Below are 24,617 nucleotides of genomic sequence, written 5' to 3'. Positions count from 1 at the left end.
AGTCCTCCAAGTCCCTAGTAGGTGCAAGGCACCACAATAAGCTGGTTCAGGTGAAACACTGACACCACCTTAGGGAGAGAACTGGGGACGAGTCCGCAGCTCTGCCCTGTCCGAATGGACAAACAAATATGGGCTTTTTTGAGAAAAAAACCACCAATTTGACACTCGCCTGGTCCAGGCCAGGGCCAAGAACATGGTCACTTTTCATGTGAGATGCTTCAAATCCACAGATTTGACTGGTTTTAAACCAATGTGATTTGAAGAATCCCAGAACTACGTTGAGATCCCACAGTGCCACTGGAGGCACAAAAGAGGGTTGTATATGCAATACTCCCTTGACAAAGTTCTGGACTTCAGGAACTGAAGCCAATTCTTTCTGGAAGAAAATTGACAGGGCCGAAATTTGAACCTTAATGGACCCCAATTTGAGGCCCATAGACACTCCTGTTTGCAGGAAATGCAGGAATCGACCGAGTTGAAATTTCTTTGTGGGGCCTTCCTGGCCTCACACCACGCAACATATTTTCGCCACATGTGGTGATAATGTTGTGCGGTCACCTCCTTTCTGGCTTTGACCAGGGTAGGAATGACCTCTTCCGGAATGCCTTTGTCCCTTAGGATCCGGCGTTCCACCGCCATGCCAACAAACGCAGCTGCGGTAAGTCTTGGAACAGACATGGTACTTGCTGAAGCAAGTCCCTTCTTAGCGGCAGAGGCCATAAGACCTCTGTAAACATCTCTTGAAGTTCAGGGTACCAAGTCCTTCTTGGCCAATCCGGAGCCATGAGTATAGTTCTTACTCCTCTACGTCTTATAATTCTCAGCACCTTAGGTATGAGAAGCAGAGGAGGGAACACATACACCGACTGGTACACCCACGGTGTTACCAGAACGTCCACAGCTATTGCCTGAGGGTCTCTTGACCTGGCGCAATACCTGTCCCGTTTTTTGTTCAGACGGGACGCCATCATGTCCACCTTTGGTATTTCCCAACGGTTTACAATCATGTGGAAAAAACTTCCCGATGAAGTTTCCACTCTCCCGGGTGGAGGTCGTGCCTGCTGAGGAAGTCTGCTTCCCAGTTTCCATTCCCGGGATGAAACACTGCTGACAGTGCTATCACATGATTTTCCGCCCAGCGAAAAGTCCTTGCAGTTTTTGCCATTGCCCTCCTGCTTCTTGTGTCGCCCTGTCTGTTTACGTGGGCGACTGCCGTGATGTTTTTCCCACTGGATCAATACCGGCTGACCTTGAAGCAGAGGTCTTGCTAAGCTTAGAGCATTATAAATTTACCCTTAGCTCCAGTATATTTATGTGGAGAAAAGTCTCCAGACTTGATCACACTCCCTGGAAATTTTTTCCTTGTGTGACTGCTCCCCAGCCTCTCGGGCTGGGCTCCGTGGTCACCAGCATCCAATCCTGAATGCCGAATCTGCGGCCCTCTAGAAGATGAGCACTCTATAACCACCACAGGAGAGACACCCTTGTCCTTGGATATAGGGTTATCCGCTGATGCATCTGAAGATGCGATCCGGACGATTTGTCCAGCAGATCCCACTGAAAAGTTCTTGCGTGAAATCTGCCGAATGGAATTGCTTCGTAGGAAGCCACCATTTTCTACCAGGACCCTTGTGCAATGATGCACTGTTTTTAGGAGGTTCCTGACTAGCTCGGATAACTCCCTGGCTTTCTCTTTCGGGAGAAACACCTTTTTCTGGACTGTGTCCAGAATCATCCCTAGGCACAGCAGACGTGTCGTCGGGATCAGCTGCGATTTTGGAATATTTAGAATCCACCCGTGCTGTTGTAGCAGTATCCGAGATAGTGCTACTCCTACCTCCAACTGTTCCCTGGACTATGCCCTTATCAGGAGATCGTCCAAGTAAGGGATAAATAAGACGCCTTTTCTTCGAAGAAAAATCATCATTTCGGCCATTACCTTAGTAAAGACCCGGGGTGCCGTGGACAATCCAAACGGCAGCGTCTGAAACTGATAGTGACAGTTCTGCACCACGAACCTGAGGTACCCTTAGTGAGAAGGGCAAATTTGGGACATAGAGGTAAGCATCCCTGATGTCCCGGGACACTATATAGTCCCCTTCTTCCTGTTCGTTATCACTGCTCTGAGTGACTCCATCTTGATTTGAACCTTTGTAAGTGTTCAAAAAATTTTTAGATTTAGAATAAGTCTCACCTAGCCTTCTGGCTTCAGTACCACAATATAGTGTGGAATAATACCCCTTTTCTTGTAGTAGGAGGGGTAATTTAATTATCACCTGCTGGGAATACAGCTTGTGAATTTTTTCCCATACTGCCTCCTTGTCGGAGGGAGACCTTGGTAATGCAGACTTAAGGAGCCTGCGAAGGGGAAACGTCTCGACATTCCAATCTGTACCCCTGGGATACTACTTGTAGGATCCAGGGGTCCTGTACGGTCTCAGCGCCATGCTGAGAACTTGTCAGAAGCGGTGGAACGCTTCTGTTCCTGGGAATGGGCTGCCTGCTGCAGTCTTCTTCCCTTTCCTCTATCCCTGGGCAGATATGATCTTATAGGGACGAAAGGACTGAGGCTGAAAAGACGGTGTCTTTTTCTGCAGAGATGTGACTTAGGGTAAAAACGGTGGATTGTGGATTTTCCAGCATTGCCGTGGCCACCAGGTCCGATGGACCGACCCCAAATAACTCCTCTTCCTTTATACGGCAATACACCTTTGTGCCGTTTGGAATCTGCATCACCTGACCACTGTCGTGTCCATAACATCTTCTGGCAGTTATGGACATCGCATTTACTCTTGATGCCAGAGTGCAAATATCCCTCTGTGCATCTCGCATATATAGAAATGCATCCTTTAAATGCTCTATAGTCAATAAAATACTGTCCCTGTCAAGGGTATCAATATTTTTAGTCAGGGAATCCGACCAAGCCACCCCAGCTCTGCACATCCAGGCTGAGGCGATCGCTGGTCGCAGTATAACACCAGTATGTGTGTATATACTTTTTATGATATTTTCCAGCCTCCTGTCAGCTGGTCCTTGAGGACGGCCCTATCTATAGACGGTACCGCCACTTGTTTTGATAAGCGTGTGAGCGCCTTATCCACCCTAAGGGGTGTTTCCCAACGCGCCCTAACTTCTGGCGGGAAAGGGTATACCGCCCATAATTTTCTATCGGGGGGAACCCACGCATCATCACACACTTTATTTAATTTATCTGATTCAGGAAAAACTATGGTAGTTTTTTCACATCCCACATAATACCCTCTTTTGTGGTACTTGTAGTATCAGAAATATGTAACACCTCCTTCATTGCCTTTAACGTGTGGCCCTAATAAGGAATACGTTTGTTTATTCACCGTCGACACTGGATTCAGTGTCCCTGTCTGTGTCTGTGTCGACCGACTAAAGTAAACTGGCGTTTTAAAACCCCTGACGGTGTTTTTGAGACGTCTGGACCGGTACTAATTGTTTGTCGGCCGTCTCATGTCGTCAACCGACCTTGCAGCGTGTTGACATTATCACGTAATTCCCTAAATAAGCCATCCATTCCGGTGTCGACTCCCTAGAGAGTGACATCACCATTACAGGCAATTGCTCCGCCTCCTCACCAACATCGTCCTCCTACATGTCGACACACACGTACCGACACACAGCACACACACAGGGAATGCTCTGATAGAGGACAGGACCCACTAGCCCTTTGGAGAGACAGAGGGAGAGTTTGCCAGCACACACCAAAAACGCTATAATTATATAGGGACAACCTTATATAAGTGTTTTCCCTTATAGCATCTTTTTTATATATTTCTAACGCCAAATTAGTGCCCCCCCTCTCTGTTTTAACCCTGTTTCTGTAGTGCAGTGCAGGGGAGAGCCTGGGAGCCTTCCCTCCAGCCTTTCTGTGAGGGAAAATGGCGCTGTGTGCTGAGGAGATAGGCCCCGCCCCTTTTTCGGCGGCCTCGTCTCCCGCTCTTAACGGAGTCTGGCAGGGGTTAAATATCTCCATATAGCCTCCGGAGGCTATATGTGAGGTATTTTTAGCCAAAATAGGTTTTCATTTGCCTCCCAGGGCGCCCCCCCCCCCCCCAGCGCCCTGCACCCTCAGTGACTGCCGTGTGAAGTGTGCTGAGAGGAAAATGGCGCACAGCTGCAGTGCTGTGCGCTACCTTTAGAAGACTGAGGAGTCTTCTGCCGCCGATTCTGGACCTCTTCTTATTTCAGCATCTGCAAGGGGGCCGGCGGCAAGGCTCCGGTGACCATCCAGGCTGTACCTGTGATCGTCCCTCTGGAGCTGATGTCCAGTAGCCAAGAAGCCAATCCATCCTGCACGCAGGTGAGTTCACTTCTTCTCCCCTAAGTCCCTCGTTGCAGTGATCCTGTTGCCAGCAGGACTCACTGTAAAATAAAAAACCTAAGCTAAACTTTTCTAAGCAGCTCTTTAGGAGAGCCACCTAGATTGCACCCTTCTCGGCCGGGCACAAAAATCTAACTGGCATGGAGGAGGGTCATAGGGGGAGGAGCCAGTGCACACCACCTGATCGGAAAGCTTTACTTTTGTGCCCTGTCTCCTGCGGAGCCGCTATTCCCCATGGTCCTTTCAGGAACCCCAGCATCCACTAGGACGATAGAGAAAATTAAAAGATGACACCACCTTTCGCAGAAATTGGGGACGAGTCTGCCCTGTCCATATGAAAAACCAGATAGGGGCTTTTACATGACAAAGCCGCCAAATCTGGCACACGCCTAGCCGAAGCTAAGGCCAACAGCATGACCACCTTCCACGTGAGATACTTTAGCTCCACGGTCTAAAGCGATTCCAACCAGTGGGATTTTAGGAAACCCAACACCACGTTGAGATCCCAAGGTGCCACTGGTGGCACAAAAGGGGGCTGAATATGCAGCACTCCCTTAACAAACGTCTGAACTTCAGGAAGAGACGCCAGTTCCTTTTGAAAGAAAATGGATAGGGCCGAAATCTGGACCTTTATGGATCCCAACTTCAAGCCCATAGTCACTCTAGACTGTAGAAAGTGCAGAAATCTGCCCAGTTGGAATTCCTCTGTAGGGGCTTTCCTGGCCTCACACCAAGCAACATATTTTCGCCATATGCGGTGATAATGTTTTGCCGTCACGTCCTTCCTAGCCTTTATCAGCGTAGGAATAACTTCCTCCGGAATGCCTTTTTCCGCTAGGATCCGGCGTTCAACCGCCATGCCGTCAAACGCAGCCGCGGTAAGTCTTGGAACAGGCAGGGCCCCTGTTGCAACAGGTCCTGTCTGAGAGGCAGAGGCCATGGGTCCTCTATGAGCATTTCTTGCAGTTCCGGGTACCAAGGCCTTATTGGTCAATCCGGAACAATGAGTATTGTTCTCACTCCTCTTCTTCTTACGATTCTCAGCACCTTGGGTATGAGAGGAAGAGGAGGAAACACAGAGCGACTGGAACACCCACGGTGTTACCAGGGCGTCCACAGCTATCGCCTGAGGGTCTCTTAACCTGGCGCAATACCGTTGTAGCTTTTTGTTGAGACGGGACGCCATCATGTCTACCTGTGGCAGTTCCCATCGATTTGTAATCTGAATGAAGACTTCGTGAAGAAGTCCCCACTCTCCCGGGTGAAGGTCGTGCCTGCTGAGGAAGTCTGCTTCCCAGTTGTCCACCCCCGGAAAGAACACTGCTGACAGTGCTTGCACGTGATTCTCCGCCCACCGAAGAATCCTGGTGGCTTCCGCCATCGCGACTCTGCTTCTTGTGCCGCCCTGGCGGTTTACGTGAGCCACCGCGGTGATGTTGTCTGACTGAATCAGCACCGGTTGGTTGCGAAGCAGGGTCTCCGCTTGACTCAGGGCATTGAATATGGCCCTTAGTTCCAGGATATTTATGTGCAGACAAGCCTCCTGACTTGACCACAACCCTTGGAAGTTTCTTCCCTGAGTGACTGCCCCCCACCCTCGGAGGCTCGCATCCGTGGTCACCAGGACCCAGTCCTGTATGCCGAACCTGCGGCCCTCGAGAAGGTGAGCACTCTGCAGCCACCACAGAAGAGACACCCTGGCCCTGGGGGACAGGGTGATCAGCCGCTGCATCTGAAGATGCGATCCGGACCATTTGTCCAACAGATCCCATTGAAGGATCCTCGCATGGAACCTGCCGAAGGGAATGGCTTTGTACGATGCCACCATCTTTCCCAGGACTCGCGTGCAGTGATGCACCGACACCTGCTTCGGTTTTAAGAGGTCTCGGACTAGAGTCACAAGCTCTTGAGCCTTCTCCGTCGGGAGAAACACCTTCTTCTGGTCTGTGTCCAGAATCATGCCCAGAAAGGGCAGACGCGTCGTAGGAATCAGCTGCGACTTTGGGATATTCAGAATCCAGCCATGCTGTTGCAACACTTCCTGAGAGTGCGCTACGCTGATCTGCAACTGCTCCCTTGACCTCGCCTTTATGAGGAGATCGTCCAAGTATGGGATAACTGACTCCTTGCTTTCTCAGGATCACCATCATTTCTGCCATTACCTTGGTAAATATTCTTGGTGCCGTGGAGAGCCCAAACGGCAACGTCTGTAATTGGTAATGACAGTCCTGTACCACAAATCTGAGGTACTCCTGATGAGGCGGATAAATGGGGACATGCAAGTAAGCATCCTTGATGTCCAGAGACACCATAAAATCCCCCTCTTCCAGGCTTGCAATGACCGCTCTGAGCGATTCCATTTTGAACTTGAATCTTTTCAGATAAATGTTCAGGGACTTTAAATTTAATATAGGTCTGACCGAACCGTCCGGTTTCGGTACCACAAACATTGTGGAATAGTATCCCTTTCCCTGTTGAAGAAGGGGAACCTTTACTACCACCTGCTGGAGAAATAGCTTGTGAATTGCCGCTACCACTACTTCCCTTTCTATGGGGGAAGCTGGCAGGGCCGATTTTAGGTAACGTTGAGGGGGCATCACCTCGAATTCCAGCTTGTATACCTGAGACACAATCTGTATAGCCCAGGGATCCACCCGTGAGCGAACCCACTGGTGGCTGAAATGTCGGAGACGCGCCCCCACCGCTCCTGGCTCCACCCGTGGAGCCCCAGCGTCATGCGGTGGATTTAGTGGAAGCCGGGGAGGACTTCTGTTAATGGGAACTAGCTGTAAGGTGCAGCTTTTTTCCTCTACCCCTGCCTCTAGCAAGAAAGGAAGCACCTCTGACCTTCTTGCTTCTTTGTGCGCGAAAGGACTGCATTTGGTAATACGGTGCTTTCTTAGGTTGTGAGGGAATATATGGCAAAAAGTTTGACTTCCCAGCAGTAGCTGTGGAAACCAGGTCCGAGAGACCGTCCCCAAACAATTCCTCACCCTTGTAAGGTAACACCTCCATGTGTTTTTTGGAGTCGGCATCACCTGTCCACTGCCGAGTCCACAGGACCCTCCTAGCAGAAATTGACATTGCATTAATTCTAGAGCCCAGTAGGCAAATGTCCCTCTGGGCATCCCTCATATATAGGACAGTCTTTTATATGTCCCAGGGTCAGCATAATGGTATCCCTGTCCAAGGTATCCATTTCCTCAGACAGATTATCTGTCCACGCTGCTACAGCACTACACATCCACGCCGACGCAATTGCCGGCCTCAGTAGAGTCCCTGAATGTGTATAAACAGATTTCAGGATACTTTCCTGCTTTCTATCTGCAGGATCCTTTAGGATGGCCGTATCCTGCGACGGCAGGGCCACCTTCTTAGATAAGCGTGTGAGAGCTTTATCTACCCTAGGGGAGGATTCCCAGCGCACCCTGTCCTCTGGCGGGAAAGGGTACGCCATAAGTAACCTTTTGGAAATCAGGACTTTCTTATCTGGGGAATCCCACGCTCTTTCACATAACTCATTTAACTCATGTGAAGGGGGAAAAGTCACCTCTTGCTTTTTCTCCCCATACATATAAACCCTCTTGTCAGGGACAGGGTTTACCTCTGATATGTGCAAAACATCCTTCATCGCTATAATCATGTAGCGTATAGCTTTTGTCATTTTCGGTTGCAATTTTGCATCATCGTCGTCGACACTGGAGTCAGAATCCGTGTCGACATCTGTGTCAACCATTTTGGATAGTGGACGCTTTTGAGACCCTGCGGGCCTCTGCGCTGTAGGATCAGGCATGGGTTGAGACCCTGACTGGCCCGAGGTATCAGCTTTATCCAACCTTTTATGTAAGGAGCTTACATTATCATTTAACACCTTCCACATATCCATCCAATCAGGTGTCGGCACCGTCGGCGGCGACACGTCAGTCAACTGCACTTGCTCTGCCTCCACATAGCCCTCTTCGTCAAACATGTCGACACACGCGTACCGACACACCACACACACAGGGGAAGCTCTAAATGAGGACAGGATCCCCACAAGGCCTTTTGGAGAGACAGAGAGAGAGTATGCCAGCACACACCCCAGCGCTATATAACCCAGGGATTACACAGTACTTTAGTGTTTATAAAGTAACTGCTGTATTATGATTAATGCGCCTAAATTTATGTGCCCCCCCCCCTCTCTTTTTCACCCTTCTACCGTGATTCTGCAGGGGAGAGCCTGGGGAGCTTCCTCTCAGCGGAGCTGTGGCAGGAAAATGGCGCTGGTGAGTGCCGAGGACGAAGGCCCCGCCCCCTCAGCGGCGGGCTTCTGTCCCGCGATTTTCTGTAAAATAAATGGCGGGGGCTCATACATATAACAGTGTCCCACTGTCTATATGCAGTTTTCGCCAGGAGGTATCCATTGCTGCCCAGGGCGCCCCCCCCTGCGCCCTGCACCCTACAGTGACCGGAGTGTGTGGGTTAGTGTGGGCGCAATGGCGCACAGCTGCAGTGCTGTGCGCTACCTCATGTGAAGACAGGAGTCTTCTGCCGCCGATTTCGATGTCTTCTCCGCTTCTGCCGGCTTCTGTCTTCTGGCTCTGCGAGGGGGACGGCGGCGCGGCTCCGGGAACGGACGACAAGGTCAGGTCCTGTGTTCGATCCCTCTGGAGCGAATGGTGTCCAGTAGCCTAAGAAGCGCAACCTAGCCGCAGTTAGTAGGTTTGCTTCTCTCCCCTCAGTCCCACGTAGCAGAGAGTCTGTTGCAAGCAGAAGCTCTCTAAAAATAAAAAAAACCTAACTAAAATACTTTCTTATTAGCAAGCTCAGGAGAGCTCACTAAAAGCACCCAGCTCTGTCCGGGCACAGATTCTAACTGAGGTCTGGAGGAGGGGCATAGAGGGAGGAGCCAGTGCACACCAGATAGTATTAAATCTTTCTTTAGAGTGCCCAGTCTCCTGCGGAGCCCGCTATTCCCCATGGTCCTTACGGAGTTCCCAGCATCCACTAGGACGTTAGAGAAATACTCAATAAATATATCATGTGAAACACCTATATGAACTAATACCCCTGACGCACTTAGCTCCCTCAGGGTACAGAATATAGGGATAGCAATCTGAGTGAGATACACGGAATGGAAGTCACGCAGCAGCTATATATGCGCACACACACACAGTCATATTTACAATGGAGAAATTATAACATGCAATAAAACTGCACTGGACTAGCAATACTAAGTAATACAGAGTAAAGCTATACAGATTAATAGATATATCAATGCACAGTAATACACTAGATGTATATCACAGGGAACTTGTACATTACCCTGAATAAATGCACTGTTTCTTAACTAACACTGTCAACAGACATGTAGAATACTTAAGTGTCCTTAAAATGCACAGCGCTGACAGGCAGGCGGCTTTACAGAGGAAGATTAGCCCAAACAGTCCCAGAATCAGCTCAGCATGTGAAGATGGCACCCAAACGCTGACAGGGAGTGAGGGAGAGAGAGATGCAGCTCCAGGGCGGGAACATTTACTCTAAATGGCGAGGTACAGGTCAGAGCCTTATCCCCTTGCTGGACTTCACCACCGGGTACTGTGGGCCATAGACAAACGGATTTTAGTAAAACTGACCTGTGCCCTTGCCCTGGTGGTCTAGTGGGGTCCCTGTACTGCCACAGAGTCCACGCCAGCGCACGCGGCCCGCCTCCCACCGGTCACGCCGGATCGCGATTTCTAGCAAGTCCTGCCTGGGGGACCCACTTACCTCCTCCTGAAGTGTGGCCACGCGATCCTGGAGAGCTGCAGTGGTGTGTGTTTGTGCCTGACTGAAGAAAACCGGAGCCTCCGCTGTAAGTACCCGGCAACCAGGGAGCGGGAGTATACAGCGCCGCTGGGGAAGGTGATGAAGCTAAAGCAGGAGATGTCTGACTGACATCTAACACTAACAGTGTCTCTGCTGCAACCCTTGAAGTCTTCAAAATTCACTTATAAAAGCTCTTCAGAGGGCAGCAGCCCTGCCCGTTGTCTGCCTGCACTGCAGGCACCAACTACAAAACTGAGTTCCTGTGCACAAAGGCGGGGTTATAGAGGAGGCGGCGCTATGCATTCTGGGAACGGTCAAAGCTTTTAGCCTGTTGGTGCCTCGGATCAAGATCCTACTCTACACCCCGATGTTATTCCCTGTGTACCCCGCAGCAGAAATTTTATTTATTTAGAATCTGGTGAAAGAGGTCATTTCTTGAGATGATTATAACGAATTTACAAATAGAAATTTACAAATAGAATCTGTAAGGAACAAATGATAATGGAAGTACTTCCACTTCCATAGATCAGAAAAGCAAAAATGACAGAAAAGTAAAGTGTAAGATCATGGACCACAGCACCAAAGTAAAACAATGAGAGCTTAATACTGAGCTGTAGTATAAAATGATGGCTGCTCAATCAATGTAATAGTTCTTTCACAGATGCATGAAAGGGAAGGGATATCCTAGACAAAAAAAAAAAAAGGAAGAATATTCCCCGAGCACACTGAAAAGGATCAGCAATAAGATTATAATACTGCATGATAATAGAAATACAGAGATCTCAGTTTGAATTTATTTGCAAATATATGATTAAGCTGGCAAACCATGTCAAGGCATCTGTTTCTGATCTCTCTCAACAACAACAACGGGAGGGGGGGTGGGGGGGGGGGGGGGGGGGGGGGGGTGGGGGGGGGGGGAGGGGGGGGGGGTGGGGTGGGGGGTGGGGGGGGGAGGGGGGGGGGGGTGGGGGGGGGGGGGGGTGGTGGGGGGGGGGGGAGGGGGGGGGGGGGGGGGGGGGGGGGGGGGGGGGGGGGGGGGGGGGGGTGGGGGGGGGGGGGGGGGGGGGGGGGGGGGGGGGGGGGGGGGGGGTGGGGGGGGGGGGGGGGGGGGGGGGGGGAGGGGGGGGGGGGTGGGGGGTGGGGGGGGGGGGGGGGGGGGGGGGGGGGGGGGGGGGGGGGGGGGGGGGGAGGGGGGGGGGGGGTGGGGGGGGGGGGTAATTCACAGAAATTTGCACTTTGCGCACATTACACAGAAATGAATCACATTGCTTCTTCTTTACTGGCAAATAGTGCAGGAGAATACTGAACAAAAAGTACTGAAGTTCTTCATATCTTGAATTGGCTCCGCAGAGGGACGCAGAGAAGCGAGCAAAAAGTCAAATGGGTTGCTAGTTTTTGTCTTAAAACACTACTTACAAATATATTAGTAAAGTTATGTATTTTCTGAGATACACAAACATCAGCTTACATGTTTGTTTTTAAAAGCTTCATTAATTCTTATTACAGAGAACAATTTTACTATGGGGCTCAGTTTTGCTGCAATACACATTTCACAAAGAATACGGTGAGGATGACTGAGACAACAATGGCTGGCTGTAACTAGAAGCAATACATAGTAGTATTCATTCTAACACCCTGCACTTCCTCCTTCCTGCCTGGGGTGTTGCACATCTCCTGGTGCTTCTAGCACACTCTGGTCTGTATCTCAGCACTGAGATACAAACCAGTATTAAAGCAAGCCACAAAGACCCTTCTACTAAAATGTGTGTGAAGCTAAACGGCCCTACACATTTAACGATCCGCCGCCGAGCTGCCTGACGGCGGATACGGCCGACCCAGCGGCGGGGGGGCTGTGACGGGGAGGGGAGTGAAGTTTCTTCGTTCATCGTTGGTGCCTCCACACTCAAAGATATGAACGACATCTCATTCATTAATGAACGAGATCGTTCATATCTTTAACTATTATCGCCCAGTGTATAGGGCCTGTTAGAGACTGTATCATGCACACTGCAATAACTATACAGTATTATGTTAGCTCTCAATATTTCTGCTGTCAAGGTCAGAAACATATTTGCATGTATTTGTGCTTTTTTATTATTAGGTTTTATGTATGAGGCACCAGGATAAAAATTACAACAAAATAAGTAGACTTATACAGATGGTATATACATACATACACACACACACACACACACACACACACACACACACACACACACACACACACACGAGTATTCATATACATTAGATGCATAATTACAATGAGTAGTTAGCATAATTATATAGAGAAAATACAAGATAGAGAGCACTGCTCATATAAGCTTACAATATATAGGTGTATAGTCATTAAAAACATATAGATTCTGTGTCAGCAGAAAAGCTATTAACACATTGCCATTGTTTTTTATTACAGCCATACATCATGCTAAAGCCCAGTACCCACGGGCCGATGCAGGAGAGATGTGTGCTGAGCGAACCGCTCAGCACACATCTCTCCTGCCGCTCAGCACAGCGCGATCTGTGCTGAGCGTGCGGGGGGAGACGGGGGGGCCGCTCATTTCACCCAGCGGGTGAAGTGAGCGACCCGCTAGATTGGCCTGCATGCAGGCCAATCTAGCAGCAGCGATAGCGATGTGCGGGGCCGCGCATCGCTATCGCCGAGGGGGCTACACACGGAGCGATCATGCCGATATTCTAAGCAATCTAGTCAGATTGCTTAGAATATCGCTCCGTGAGTACCCCCCTTTAGAATAAGAACTAACTAGTGACCTAGTGGTTGTCTTGTGTGCAATGTCATGTAGATAAAGTGTGGTGAATATTGACTTACTGAGATAAGGGTGGAGGTAAGAATAGAAGTCCCTATTGTTCATGTGGGTGAGTAAAGGCCAGTACTCACTGGCTGATGGCAGAGAGATGTGTGCTGAGCGAACCGCTCAGCACACATCTCTCCCGGCGCTCAGCACAGCGCGATCTGTGCTGAGCGTGCGGGGGGAGACGGGGGGGCCGCTCACTTTACCCAGCGGGTGAAGTGAGCGACCCGCTAGATTGGCCTGCATGCAGGCCAATCTAGCAGCAGCGATAGCGATGCGCGGGGCTGCGCATCGCTATCGCTGAGGGGGCTACACACGGAGCGATCGTGCTTAAAATCTAAGCAATCTAGTCAGATTGCTTAGATTTTAAGCAGCGATCGCTCCGTGAGTACCCCCCTTAAAGGAGGGTACTCACGGAGCGATCGCTGCTTAAAATCTAAGCAATCTGACCAGATTGCTTAGATTTTAAGCAGGATTGCTCCGTGTGTAGCCCGTACAGCGATAGCGATGCGCAGCCCCGCACATCGCTAGTGCTAGATTGGCCTGCACGGCAGACCAATCTAGCAGGTCGCTCACTTCACCCGCTGGGTGAAATGAGCGCACCCCCCCCCCCCCCCCCCCCCGCACGCTCAGCACACATCGCGCTGTGCTGAGCAGTTCGCTCAGCAAAAATCTCTCCCACATTGGCCAGTGAGTACTGGCCTTTAGAATACAATATCTAGTCAAAGCTTCATCCATAGAATGGATAAATACCTGTGTGTCACCGATGTTTTCCGTTATTATAGCATGAAATGTTCTTCTACATCAAGAAATGGCTATCTTCATTTTTCTGTGTACTTACAGCTTATGTTATATGCATCTACTAGAGCTATGTGCAATATCCCACTGTGGGGTCTATGTACTAAGCATTGGAGGGTGATATAGTGGACAGAGATAAAGTAGCAGCCAATCAGCTCCTAACTGCCATGTCACAGGCTATGCTTGAGACTTAAGCTGGGTACACACTAAACAATGTGTGTACCCAGCAACATCGCGGGCAACGGGACCCGGCATCAACAAGTGCATACACACTTGCTGATGCCGGCAGCGACGGAGCAAGCCATACTGCATTTGGCAGCATGGCCATCGCTAGTGATGTCTTCTGTCGTACCTGCACGCAGGGCTGATAGAGGAATTTGCAGATGACGCGCATAGTCAGCGACATATCAGGTATACACTAGACAATGTACCCGATATGTCGGAGCGATCAGACAGATTGTATGACATATCATCTAGTGTGTACTCCGCATTACTGTATGTTTCACAAGCTTACGAAGCAAATGAAGGCCAAAATGCTTTCAAAACTTACATTTTAAACCACCATTTCTCAATTTGTTCTTCATGTTCTTCTACCATGACGTTGCACGCAAAATCACTGCTATCACACAGATTTTCAATAATCTCCACAAGGCGTATTTCACTGTAAGAAGAATATAGACAATATAGTTTCTATCATTAAAAAACAAACAAAAAAAACATGACATAAAATACATATATGGAATGTACAGAAAACACTTTGTAACAAAATGTTTAGCTGGAGATTATGCATAATATATGCAACGCACAGGGAGAATGTGTGGAATAAATTTGTAATGGTGTTAAATGCAATGTACGTAAAACATGTTTGTGTTAAAAACATAAAATATACACAGTACTGAATCTGAGGGGTTCACTACGATATGCCGGCGGTCGGGCTCCCGGCGACCAGCATACCGGCGCCGGGAGCCCGACCGCCGGCTTACCAACAGTGTGGCGAGCGCAAAAGAGCCCCTTGCGGGCTCGCAGCGCTCGCCACGGGCACGGTGGCACGCTACACGTGCCACACTATTTTATTCTCCCTCCAGGGGGGTCGTGGACCCCCACGAGGGAGAATAAGTGTCGGTATGCCGGCTGTCGGGCTCCCGGCGCTGGTATTCTGGTCGCCAGGAGCCCGACCGCCGGCATACTGAAGACCACCCGAATCCGAGTACTAGTTAATCTCTCTCCAGGAAATTTTCTCAATCAATAAATGTTTATTTAACAATGTAGTTAAATATACATTTATTGTTTACACAAATTTCCTGACGTGCCATTTCCCTTCTATAACTAAGAAATGTCAGTACCTAGTTTCATATTTTGATAATGTTTTCTCTTCCCAAGCCGTATTTCCACCTCCAAAATTTTTTCTTGATGTATCTTCTAAGCCCTGAAAAAAATTACATAAAATGTACAACAAAAAAAAGAGAAAGGTTACTAAAAATGACACAGAAGAATTTAGGCAAATGAAAGTAACATTTAATGTACATATACACACACACACACACACACACACACACACACACACACACACAGAGAGTGAATTTACAGTCAATCCCCAAAACAGTAAGTGCAGATAGATTTTTTTTCTAGGGACATTTCTATACATTGGAATTTGGACATGGACCTTACTGAGATCCAGACAAATAGGCACAAAGGGATACATGTACTAAGCAGTGATAAAAGTGGAGACGTGAGCCAGTGGAGAAGTTGCCCATGGCAACCAATCAGCTGCTCTGTATACGTTTATAGTATGCAATGGGCAACTTCTCCACTGGCTCACGTCTCCACTTTTATCACTGCTTAGTACATGTACCTCAAAGTGCAAATAGAAATATTTCATGGGTCACAAACTTGCACTTTTGGATACGACTTTTAGTAAATGCATATCAATACCATAACTTAAGAACAGCTCTTTAGTAAGAGGTGCAAGTAAGAAATGATTGCCTGAATGGAATCCCCTTAAAGAAGACACCCAACCAAATATGGCACAGCAGCTTCATCATTATATATGCACCGAGGAGAGTTTAATCAAGGTTTCTCAGACTGCCAAGCAGGGAACCCTGCATATACACTACCTGGGGAGCGAGAGGTTGATTGCTACAAATTATGGGGGAGATGTATCAAAATATGGAGAGAAATAAAATAGAAAAGTTGTTCATATCAACCAATCAGCACCTAACTAATTTTTTCTAGCACAGCCTATAAAATGACCGCTACAGTAGTAGTGAACTGGTTGGTATAGGCCACTCCACGTTATCTCGCTACATGATTTGATAAAGGACACCCATGATTTGTACCTATTCACCCCTTGCCCCCCAAACGGCATAAGGGTTCCAATGTAAAGACAGATGTTGTTTAGATAAACAGTCAATGTGTCGACATGCTTAAAAGATTGGCAGGTAAAAAGGTATACAGTGCTTAAGGTTGATAGGACAAAAGTCGACACAAGCTTTTGGGGTTTTCACATATTTTTCAACTTTTGCATGATTTACCATCCATGTGGACTACGACTGGAAATAGTGACCTGTTTAGAGCGAAGCAAGCCCAGGAGGGTGTACGTTTACACCGATTGTGGTCACAGATGATGAAACATACAAAATAACACCCAAAAAACTTGTCAACTTTTTTGTGTCGACCATTTTCATATCGACCTTTTGAACATATGGGGTTGACCTAATGACTGTATTTAATTACAGTAGATCTTCTATACTACACACAATGCATAAATTCAGGAGTTCTGCCCTAAACAATCTGGGAATCACTGATTAAACCCTCCCATCAGTGCATAAATAATGATAAAGCTGCTATGCCATTCAGTGACATCTAGAAATACAATTCCTACTGAGCACTGTATTCACTGAACATTCTCAAGGTTGTCAAGCTCTGGACAAGTGACATTTTATCACCCAAGCTAGGGGTGGTTTCTTAGGGAAAATCGGTCAGTCCCAGTATTATTTTGACAATTTGTGGTAGGACCTTAGACCCCAACAAATTACATTTGGGATGAGAGAAAGAAAAAAACAAAACTTAAATTCAGGAGCTTGTGAGTCACGTCTTTACTAACTATGAGCCTGTCAAAAGCTGGTTAGGGGAAAAAAAAAACATCTACAGAGCTATAGAGAATTTAATATACTAATAATTGTGATTTATTCACACACAATAGCAAATGATTAATAATGGGATTACACAGGTCAACACGTGCTAAGGAAAAAGATTTTACACTAATGCAATTACACTGTTCATTTAAAATTTAAATAGGAATATTGAAATATTAAAATACGACAGCAAATATATGCTAATGCAATCCTGAGTGACGTGGCCCACTATTAAAATATTAACGTCTATAAATTAATGTGCATACATTAAAGTATACTTAATTAAAAAATTAAAACTACTGGTTGCTTTATGTAAATGAATACCAGAGATAATATTTAATGTAATAATTACAAATAATAAAACCACAGTACTATTTTCTGCATATTATTTTCCGTAATAATGTTTAATTATGCAACATAAAGATATAATAATAATAATAATAATAATAATAATAATAATAATAATAATAATAATAGGTAACACTTTGGTTACCTATTGAAAGAAATATTTTTTTTCAAGTGAATGACAATTGAATTTTTCAGAACTACCTGAATATAACACACACTGCATCAACCAAGTATGCCCTTCTTTACACAATAGTATAAGAGGGGAATGGAACTTGTATGCATTTGAACCTAAAGTAAAGAAGCAATGGGCGAGGTAGCAGCACTGAGTTCCCAGGAAATGATCCTGGTGTCCCTTATGTCTGATTACCTTGTGGAACCTGTCCACCACCTGTCTGCAGGTATCACAGGAGTTCTTTGCAGCTGGAGAAGAAGCGCAGAGCACGAAGAGCAGCCATGTGGCCAGGTGAAAGGACACGGCAGCTGCTCTGATTCCCATAATGGGAGGCTGGTCACCTTACACGCTGAACCGCACAGTGTTGCAGAGCTCACGGCGCCGCCGGCCTCTAGATGCACTATAGCTGCAGCATCACTGATTCATTACTAGTGCGGCGGCAGCTACCCAGACGGTCACTTCCGCGTCCGCGCTTCGCTCTCCTGATTGGATGCGTGAAAGTCTCGTTCAAGATGTGGACCAATCTGCCGTCGCCACGCTCGAGCCAATCGTCTTTCTACGCGTACTGGCGGGGGTCTGCCCCTCAGCTGTGTGAAGCCGGTGGGGTCTACGGCTACCTCACCGGGGACACAGGGCTGGGGCCGGGGTTGTTAGTGGGTGCTGTCAGCTCCTGTGGTGCCACAACAAGTCCCAGCATGCCTGGTCACTACAGCAGATAAAGGGCAGCAGTGGATGCGATGTACAAGCATGAAGCGTCAGTGTCTCTCACAGCTAGAGCACCTCCTCGCCAGGGGGCAGCAGCACAGCACTCTTCCACAGTACTACTATCATATACGTTCACATACAGTAGTGAGAGACATAACAGCCGGGCAGCCGCTCCAGCACTGGGGTTGGGCTAATGGTGTTGTGTAGCTGACGGTGCCCTGTCTGCGCCGGCCTCGCTAGGGGGCGTATCTCGTTGGTGCCCGGCTCCACTATGGCGGCCGCCGGGGAGAGCGGCTGTGGGAGACGCCAATGCCTACTGCTGCTCTTCCTCTCCGCGGCAGCCTTGCTGCATCTTACCGTCTGCCCGTTCTCCAAGGTGGAGGAGAGCTTCAACTTGCAGGCGGCCCACGATCTCCTGTACCACCGGCTGGACGTAGAGAAAGTAATGACCGTACCCCGGTGATAGCTGAGCGCAGAGTGCTGCTAGCAGTGTGTGATACCTGTGTCTGTCCCCTTACAGTATGATCACCATGAGTTCCCCGGGGTGGTGCCCAGGACGTTTCTCGGCCCCATCTTCCTGAGTTCTCTGTCTGCCCCGGCTGTGTCCGTCCTGTCCCTGCTGGGGGTGTCCAAGTTCTCCTCTCAGCTGATCGGTATGTATGATGGAATCGGGCATCAGCGAGCAGATGGCAGCCGTGCACACAGAAGGCAGACCAGATGTGTGTGTGTTGCTTTCTCACACATATAACTTGCACAAGTATAGTGAGCACTGGGCATGAGCCAGTAAAGGAGCCGGGCATTGCTGTGTGTATGGAGAGAAAATGACTGCAGTTAAGGAGAGTTGGGCTCAGATACATGAAAACTCATCACCCCTCTTCGTTTAGCATGAATATTTTGCTGCCATACGGTGTATTTCTCTTCTCTCTGTACGGATAGCACGTATATAATAGGAGCCAGCAATATAGACACGTTTTATTAACTTTGCAATAAAATGAATGATTTTCTTCTCACTTTGAAGCCATGTCAAGATATGTGCAAGGTGATAAACGCACCAGCCAATCAGCTCCTAACTGTTAATTTACATATTGGATCTGATTGGCTGGTGCGTTTATCACCTTGCACATATCACTGGTTTATCACTTCCTTATGCCTTCTCCAGGTTAATACATCTGCCCCAGTGCAAAATTTTTGAAGCAATTAGTGTACTTGCTATAGCTTTCTGAAACTTTTTTATTTTTTTGTCACTTTCATCTCCCACCTTGCTACACTTACTCTCTTCCTTTGGCTTTGCCAACCAGTTCACATCTAAGGGGCCCTACACATTTCCTGATGCGCCGCCGAGGTGCCCGATGGCCGATACGGCCGACGAGCGACGCGGGGGGGGGCAGTGACGGGGGGAGTGAAGTTTCTTCACTCCCCCCGTCACGCGGCTGCATTGAAGTGCAGGCAAATATGGACGAGATCGTCCATATTGGCCTGCATGCACAGCCGACGGGAGACCAGCGATGAACGAGCGCGGGGCCGCGCATCGTTCATCGCAGGAGTCTCCACACTGAAAGATATGAACGAGTTCTCGTTCATTTATGAACGAGATCGTTCATATCTTTCAGAAAATCGGCCAGTGTGTAGGGCCTATAAAACTGACTCCATGCACCATGCCAGGTCATCACATCCCACCAGACCCCTTCTTTACCACCAGCCTTCCCATCCATCTTACCAACTCCAATTTCATTTTCTTCTGTATCTGGAGATGAAGTCATGGCCCTCATCGACCCCCAAACACATGCCCTCATAGCCCAATCCCCTCCCATCTCCACTACATCTCTTCTTCTGCCTATGCCCATCTTGCCCACTTCTTAAGTCTCTCCCTCTCATCAGGCACTGTGCCAAAGGCATTCAAGCATTTCTACTTCCTTTTGCCTCCAAACTCCTTGAGTGTATTGTCTACAACCACTTTACTGCCTTTCTTTCCTACCACTCCCTGCTTGACCCATTTCAGTCTGGCTTTCGTCCGCTCCACTCCACTGAAACTGCCCTCACAAAGACAGCAATGACCTCCTTGCTACCAAATCGAAGGACCAATATTCCCAATTCATTCTCCTAGACCAGGTCTGGCTCTCCAGCTATTGTGAACCTACAAGTCCCAGCAAGCTTTACCAGCTGATCGGTGGGAGGGTATCATGGGACTTGTAGTTTCACAACAGCAGGAGGATCCCCTATCTTGCAAATCCCACACTCTTTTGGTGTACTTGATACTACCCTCTCCTGGCTATCTTCCTATCTCTGACAGTTCCTGTTATCTCCTCTCATCCCCCCTCCACAAACAGTTGGTGTTCTCCAAGCTTCTGTTCTTGGACCTCTCCTGCTCTCCCTCTATAATTCCTCACCAGGAGACTGAACTGATTAATTTGATATGAGACACTTGTATATCTGTGTGTGACTGTGTCTATAGAAAGCACAGCGGAACTTGGTATGGAAAAAAGTCATGGCTGCTGCATGGTAACACTTTGTATTCAGATTTAGGCTTAGTTTCATACAAGTGCTGCATATCAGATTTATCAGTGCAGTTTCCCTGTTCATCTTAGTCGCATCACAGTGTGACTAACACCCTTTTCACACACAAACTGAAATTACTGGGTGAAGCTGTTCTACCCGTTAATTTCACAAAAAACACTGGTCCTTTTTCTGTGTGAAAGTGTCAACCCGGGTTGAAATTCCCGGGACTTCGACCCAAGAATTTACCAGGGTTGGAGAATTACGACCCGTGTTGACCCTTTCACACAGACAAAATAACTGTGTTGATCCACAAATTACTGGGTTGAAATGCTTAACTCAGTAATTTGCTTCTCTGTGTGAAAGGTGGTGGTGGGGGGGTCAGACAGAGCCCGGCAACACGACTCGGCACTGAAATGCTGAGTAATTGGCAGGTTTTCTGTCTGAAAAGGGTATGAGACACATTTTCGAGCAAAGATGATCGACGGAAGCAGAGTTTCTCAATACCTGGTGTGCCAATAGTGCATAGGTTCTCAAACTCGGTCCTCAGGACCCCACACAGAGCATGTTTTGCAGGTAACCCAGCAGGTGCACAGGTGTATTAATTACTCACTGACACATTGTAAAAAGTCCGCAGGTGGAGCTAATTATTTCACTTGCGATTCTGTGATGAGACCTGTAAAACATGCACTGTGTGGGGTCCTGAGGACGGAGTTTGAGAACCTGTGCAATAGTGTATGAGAACATCGGTACAAAAGATTAGTAAGGAGGTAGTGCACAGATCTCCTTAAAAGTACCATTTCTAAATGAACTAGTACAGTGTGCACTAATGAAGGTAGATAATGCAGACTTTCTTTTTAATAATCCCATTATGCATTTGGAGTTTAAAATGTTATCTTATAGTCACATAATGCTTAAATCGGTTGCAAATTATCAGGAGGATATTACAATGTTGGTGAAAAATGATTTCTGTAATTTACAAATTTGTCGATTCATAAATTAATTTGTGTCCTTTTTTAATTTACTAGTTAGTAAAATGTATCTACTTACAAATCTGTTTACTGTACAGTACTGTCCTTTCTGCTTATGCCATATTGGTTGACATATTGGAGATGTGAGCTGAGGTCTGAGATACACTGAGTTAGCTGCTTACTGTCTTGCAGTGTTTTAAGATGCATATTGTTTGAGCTTGAACCCCTGCAGGACAGAGTGCACAGAATGGTTGTGGGAATGTCCCTCACCTTTAATTGCCACGTTTGTCAGGTTGCCCTTCGCAATCCTGCGTTGCTGTCCCTGCAGTGTTAGCGCCGTGATGCAAGAAACTGCAGCAGAATTAAACAGTGGAAGATACAATTTAAATAAGCCTCTTTCTGTTTTTATTTTTTCTAATAGTACGAGGAGCTTTGGGTTTGACTGTCATTTTTGCACTATGGCAATTGCAGAAGGAAATACAGAAACAATTTGGATCTACCGTATCAACATATTTCTGCCTAATAACAGCAACTCAGTTTCATTTGATGTTTTACTGCACTCGAACCCTCCCTAATATATTTGCTCTACCAATAGGTATGTATAATGCTTGCTCGTTTAAAAAAGAAAATACCTGCTGCTTCAAACTTGTTTGTAGGGGCTTATGATTTTCCGTCGGCCGGGTTGCCGGCAGTCGATATACTGACAGCGGCATCCCGGCTGCCAGTATGCCGGCAGCGGGGCGAGTGCAAAGAGTCCACTTTCGTGCTCGCTGCACTTGCCACGCTGCCGGATCGGTGGCTTGCTGAGCTCGCCACAGTTTTTATTTGGACACCCATGAGTGGGAATAGTCCTGTTGTGCCAGTATTCTGGCTGCAGGCATTGTCGGGATTCCAGCGTCTGTATCCTGACTGCTGGAATCCTGACAGCCAGCAAATTAACCATATGAATTCTAAAGCCGGGTACACACTGGGTGACCTCCCCTAGTTAGCAATCAGTGCTATATCGCTGACTGCTAATTAGGGGAGATCGCCAGTGCATACACAGTGAACAATATTGATGTACAATATCGTTCACTAACGTCATCCCCCTAGTTCCCCGAACATGCAGCTCAAAGATATAGTTAACATTGAGCTGCATGTTCGGTAGATCATGGATGAACGAGAACGAATGCGGGTGCGCACATCATTCATCCATACACACTGGATGATATGAACGATAGAGCTTTAAAAAAAAAAAAAAAGATTTTCTCTAGCATCCATAAGGGATATTGGGGAATCTAGTACGATGGGGTATAGACGGGGTCCAAAGGAGCCGGTGCACTTTAAATTTCTTTGTTTCTCTAACGTCCTAAGTGGATGCTGGGGACTCCGTCAGGACCATGGGGTTTAGCGGCTCCGCAGGAGACAGGGCACAATAATAAAAGCTTTAGGATCAGGTGGTGTGCACTGGCTCCTCCCCCTATGACCCTCCTCCAAGCCTCAGTTAGATCTTTGTGCCCGGCCGAGAAGGGTGCAATCTAGGTGGCTCTCCTGAGCTGCTTAGAATAAAAGTTTAAGTTAGGTTTTTTATTTTCAGTGAGTCCTGCTGGCAACAGGCTCACTGCTACGAGGGACTTAGGGGAGAGAAGTAAACTCACCTGCGTGCAGGATGGATTTGCTTCTTAGGCTACTGGACACCATTAGCTCCAGAGGGAGTCGGAACACAGGTCTCACCCTGGGGTTCGTCCCGGAGCCGTGCCGCCGACCCCCCTTGCAGATGCCGAAGTTGAAGAGGTCCAGAGGTCCAGAAACAGGCGGCAGAAGACTTTCAGTCTTCATAAGGTAGCGCACAGCACTGCAGCTGTGCGCCATTGTTGTCAGCACACTTCATACCAGCGGTCACTGAGGGTGCAGGGCGCTGGGGGGGGCGCCCTGGGCAGCAATGTATTATACCTTTTTTATGGCTAAAATACATCACATATAGCCCTTGAGGCTATATGGATGTATTTAACCCCTGCCAGATCTCACAAACTCCGGGAGAAGAGCCCGCCGTTTTAGGGGGCGGGGCCTATTCTCCTCAGCACACGGCGCCATTTTCCTGCTCAGCTCTGCTGTGAGGAAGGCTCCCAGGCTCTCCCCTGCACTGCACTACAGAAACAGGGTTAAAACAGAGAGGGGGGGCACTTATTTGGCGATATGATTACATATGTGAAAATGCTATAAGGGAAAACACTTGTATAAGGGGTTGTCCCTGTATAATTATAGCGTTTTTGGTGTGTGCTGGCAAACTCTCCCTCTGTCTCCCCAAAGGGCTAGTGGGGTCCTGTCCTCTATCAGAGCATTCCCTGTGTGTGTGCTGTGTGTCGGTACGTGTGTGTCGACATGTAGGAGGACGATGTTGGTGAGGAGGCGGAGCAAATTGCCTGTATTGGTGATGTCACTCTCTAGGGAGTCGACACCGGAATGGATGGCTTATTTAGGAATTACGTGATAATGTCAACACGATGCAAGGTCGGTTGACGACATGAGACGGCCGGCAAACAAATTAGTACCTGTCCAGGCGTCTCAGACACCGTCAGGGGCTTGTAAAAACGCCCATTTACCTCAGTTGGTCGACACAGACACGGACACTGACTTCAGTGTCGACGGTGAAGAAACAAACGTATTTTCCTTTAGGGCCACACGTTACATGTTAAGGGCAATGAAGGAGGTGTTACATAATTCTGATACTACAAGTACCACAAATAAGGGTATTATGTAGGGTGGGAATAATCTACTTGTAGTTTTTTCCTGAATCAGATAAATTAAAGTGTGTGATGATACGTGGGTTTCCTCCGATAGAAAATTATTGGAGGTATACCCTTTCCCGCCAGAAGTGAGGGCGAGTTAGGAAACACACCTTAGGGTGGATAAGGCGCTCACACGCTTATAAAAACAAGTGGCGTTACCGTCTCCAGATACGGCCGCCCTCAAAGAGCCAGCTGATAGGAAGCTGGAAAATATCCTAAAAAGTATATACACACATACTGGTGTTATACTACGACCAGCAATCGCCTCAGCCTGGATGTG

General features: G+C 47.9%; 2 protein-coding genes across 2 annotated transcripts in view; one reads left to right on the top strand and one right to left on the bottom strand.

Annotated features, from left to right (window-relative positions):
* Nucleotides 1–17,909, bottom strand: part of CRELD2 (cysteine rich with EGF like domains 2) — an 82,196-nt gene extending 64,287 nt beyond the window's left edge. The window contains exons 1-3 of the mRNA XM_063927130.1: nt 17,596–17,909; nt 15,090–15,172; nt 14,297–14,407 (exon numbers count right to left, since the gene is read on the bottom strand). Coding sequence (XP_063783200.1) covers nt 14,297–14,407; nt 15,090–15,172; nt 17,596–17,724 — 323 coding nt within the window. The 5' untranslated portion in view covers nt 17,725–17,909. The remainder of the gene's footprint in view (nt 1–14,296; nt 14,408–15,089; nt 15,173–17,595) is intronic.
* Nucleotides 17,910–18,027: 118 nt separating this feature from the next.
* Nucleotides 18,028–24,617, top strand: part of ALG12 (ALG12 alpha-1,6-mannosyltransferase) — an 89,114-nt gene continuing 82,524 nt past the window's right edge. The window contains exons 1-3 of the mRNA XM_063927129.1: nt 18,028–18,547; nt 18,626–18,758; nt 21,991–22,164. Coding sequence (XP_063783199.1) covers nt 18,377–18,547; nt 18,626–18,758; nt 21,991–22,164 — 478 coding nt within the window. The 5' untranslated portion in view covers nt 18,028–18,376. The remainder of the gene's footprint in view (nt 18,548–18,625; nt 18,759–21,990; nt 22,165–24,617) is intronic.

This window comes from Pseudophryne corroboree, chromosome 6 (assembly GCF_028390025.1).
Source record: "Pseudophryne corroboree isolate aPseCor3 chromosome 6, aPseCor3.hap2, whole genome shotgun sequence".
Classification (NCBI taxonomy): domain Eukaryota; kingdom Metazoa; phylum Chordata; class Amphibia; order Anura; family Myobatrachidae; genus Pseudophryne; species Pseudophryne corroboree.
The sequence above is the reverse complement of the archived record's forward strand: the minus strand, read 5'-3'. Positions and strand labels throughout refer to the sequence as shown.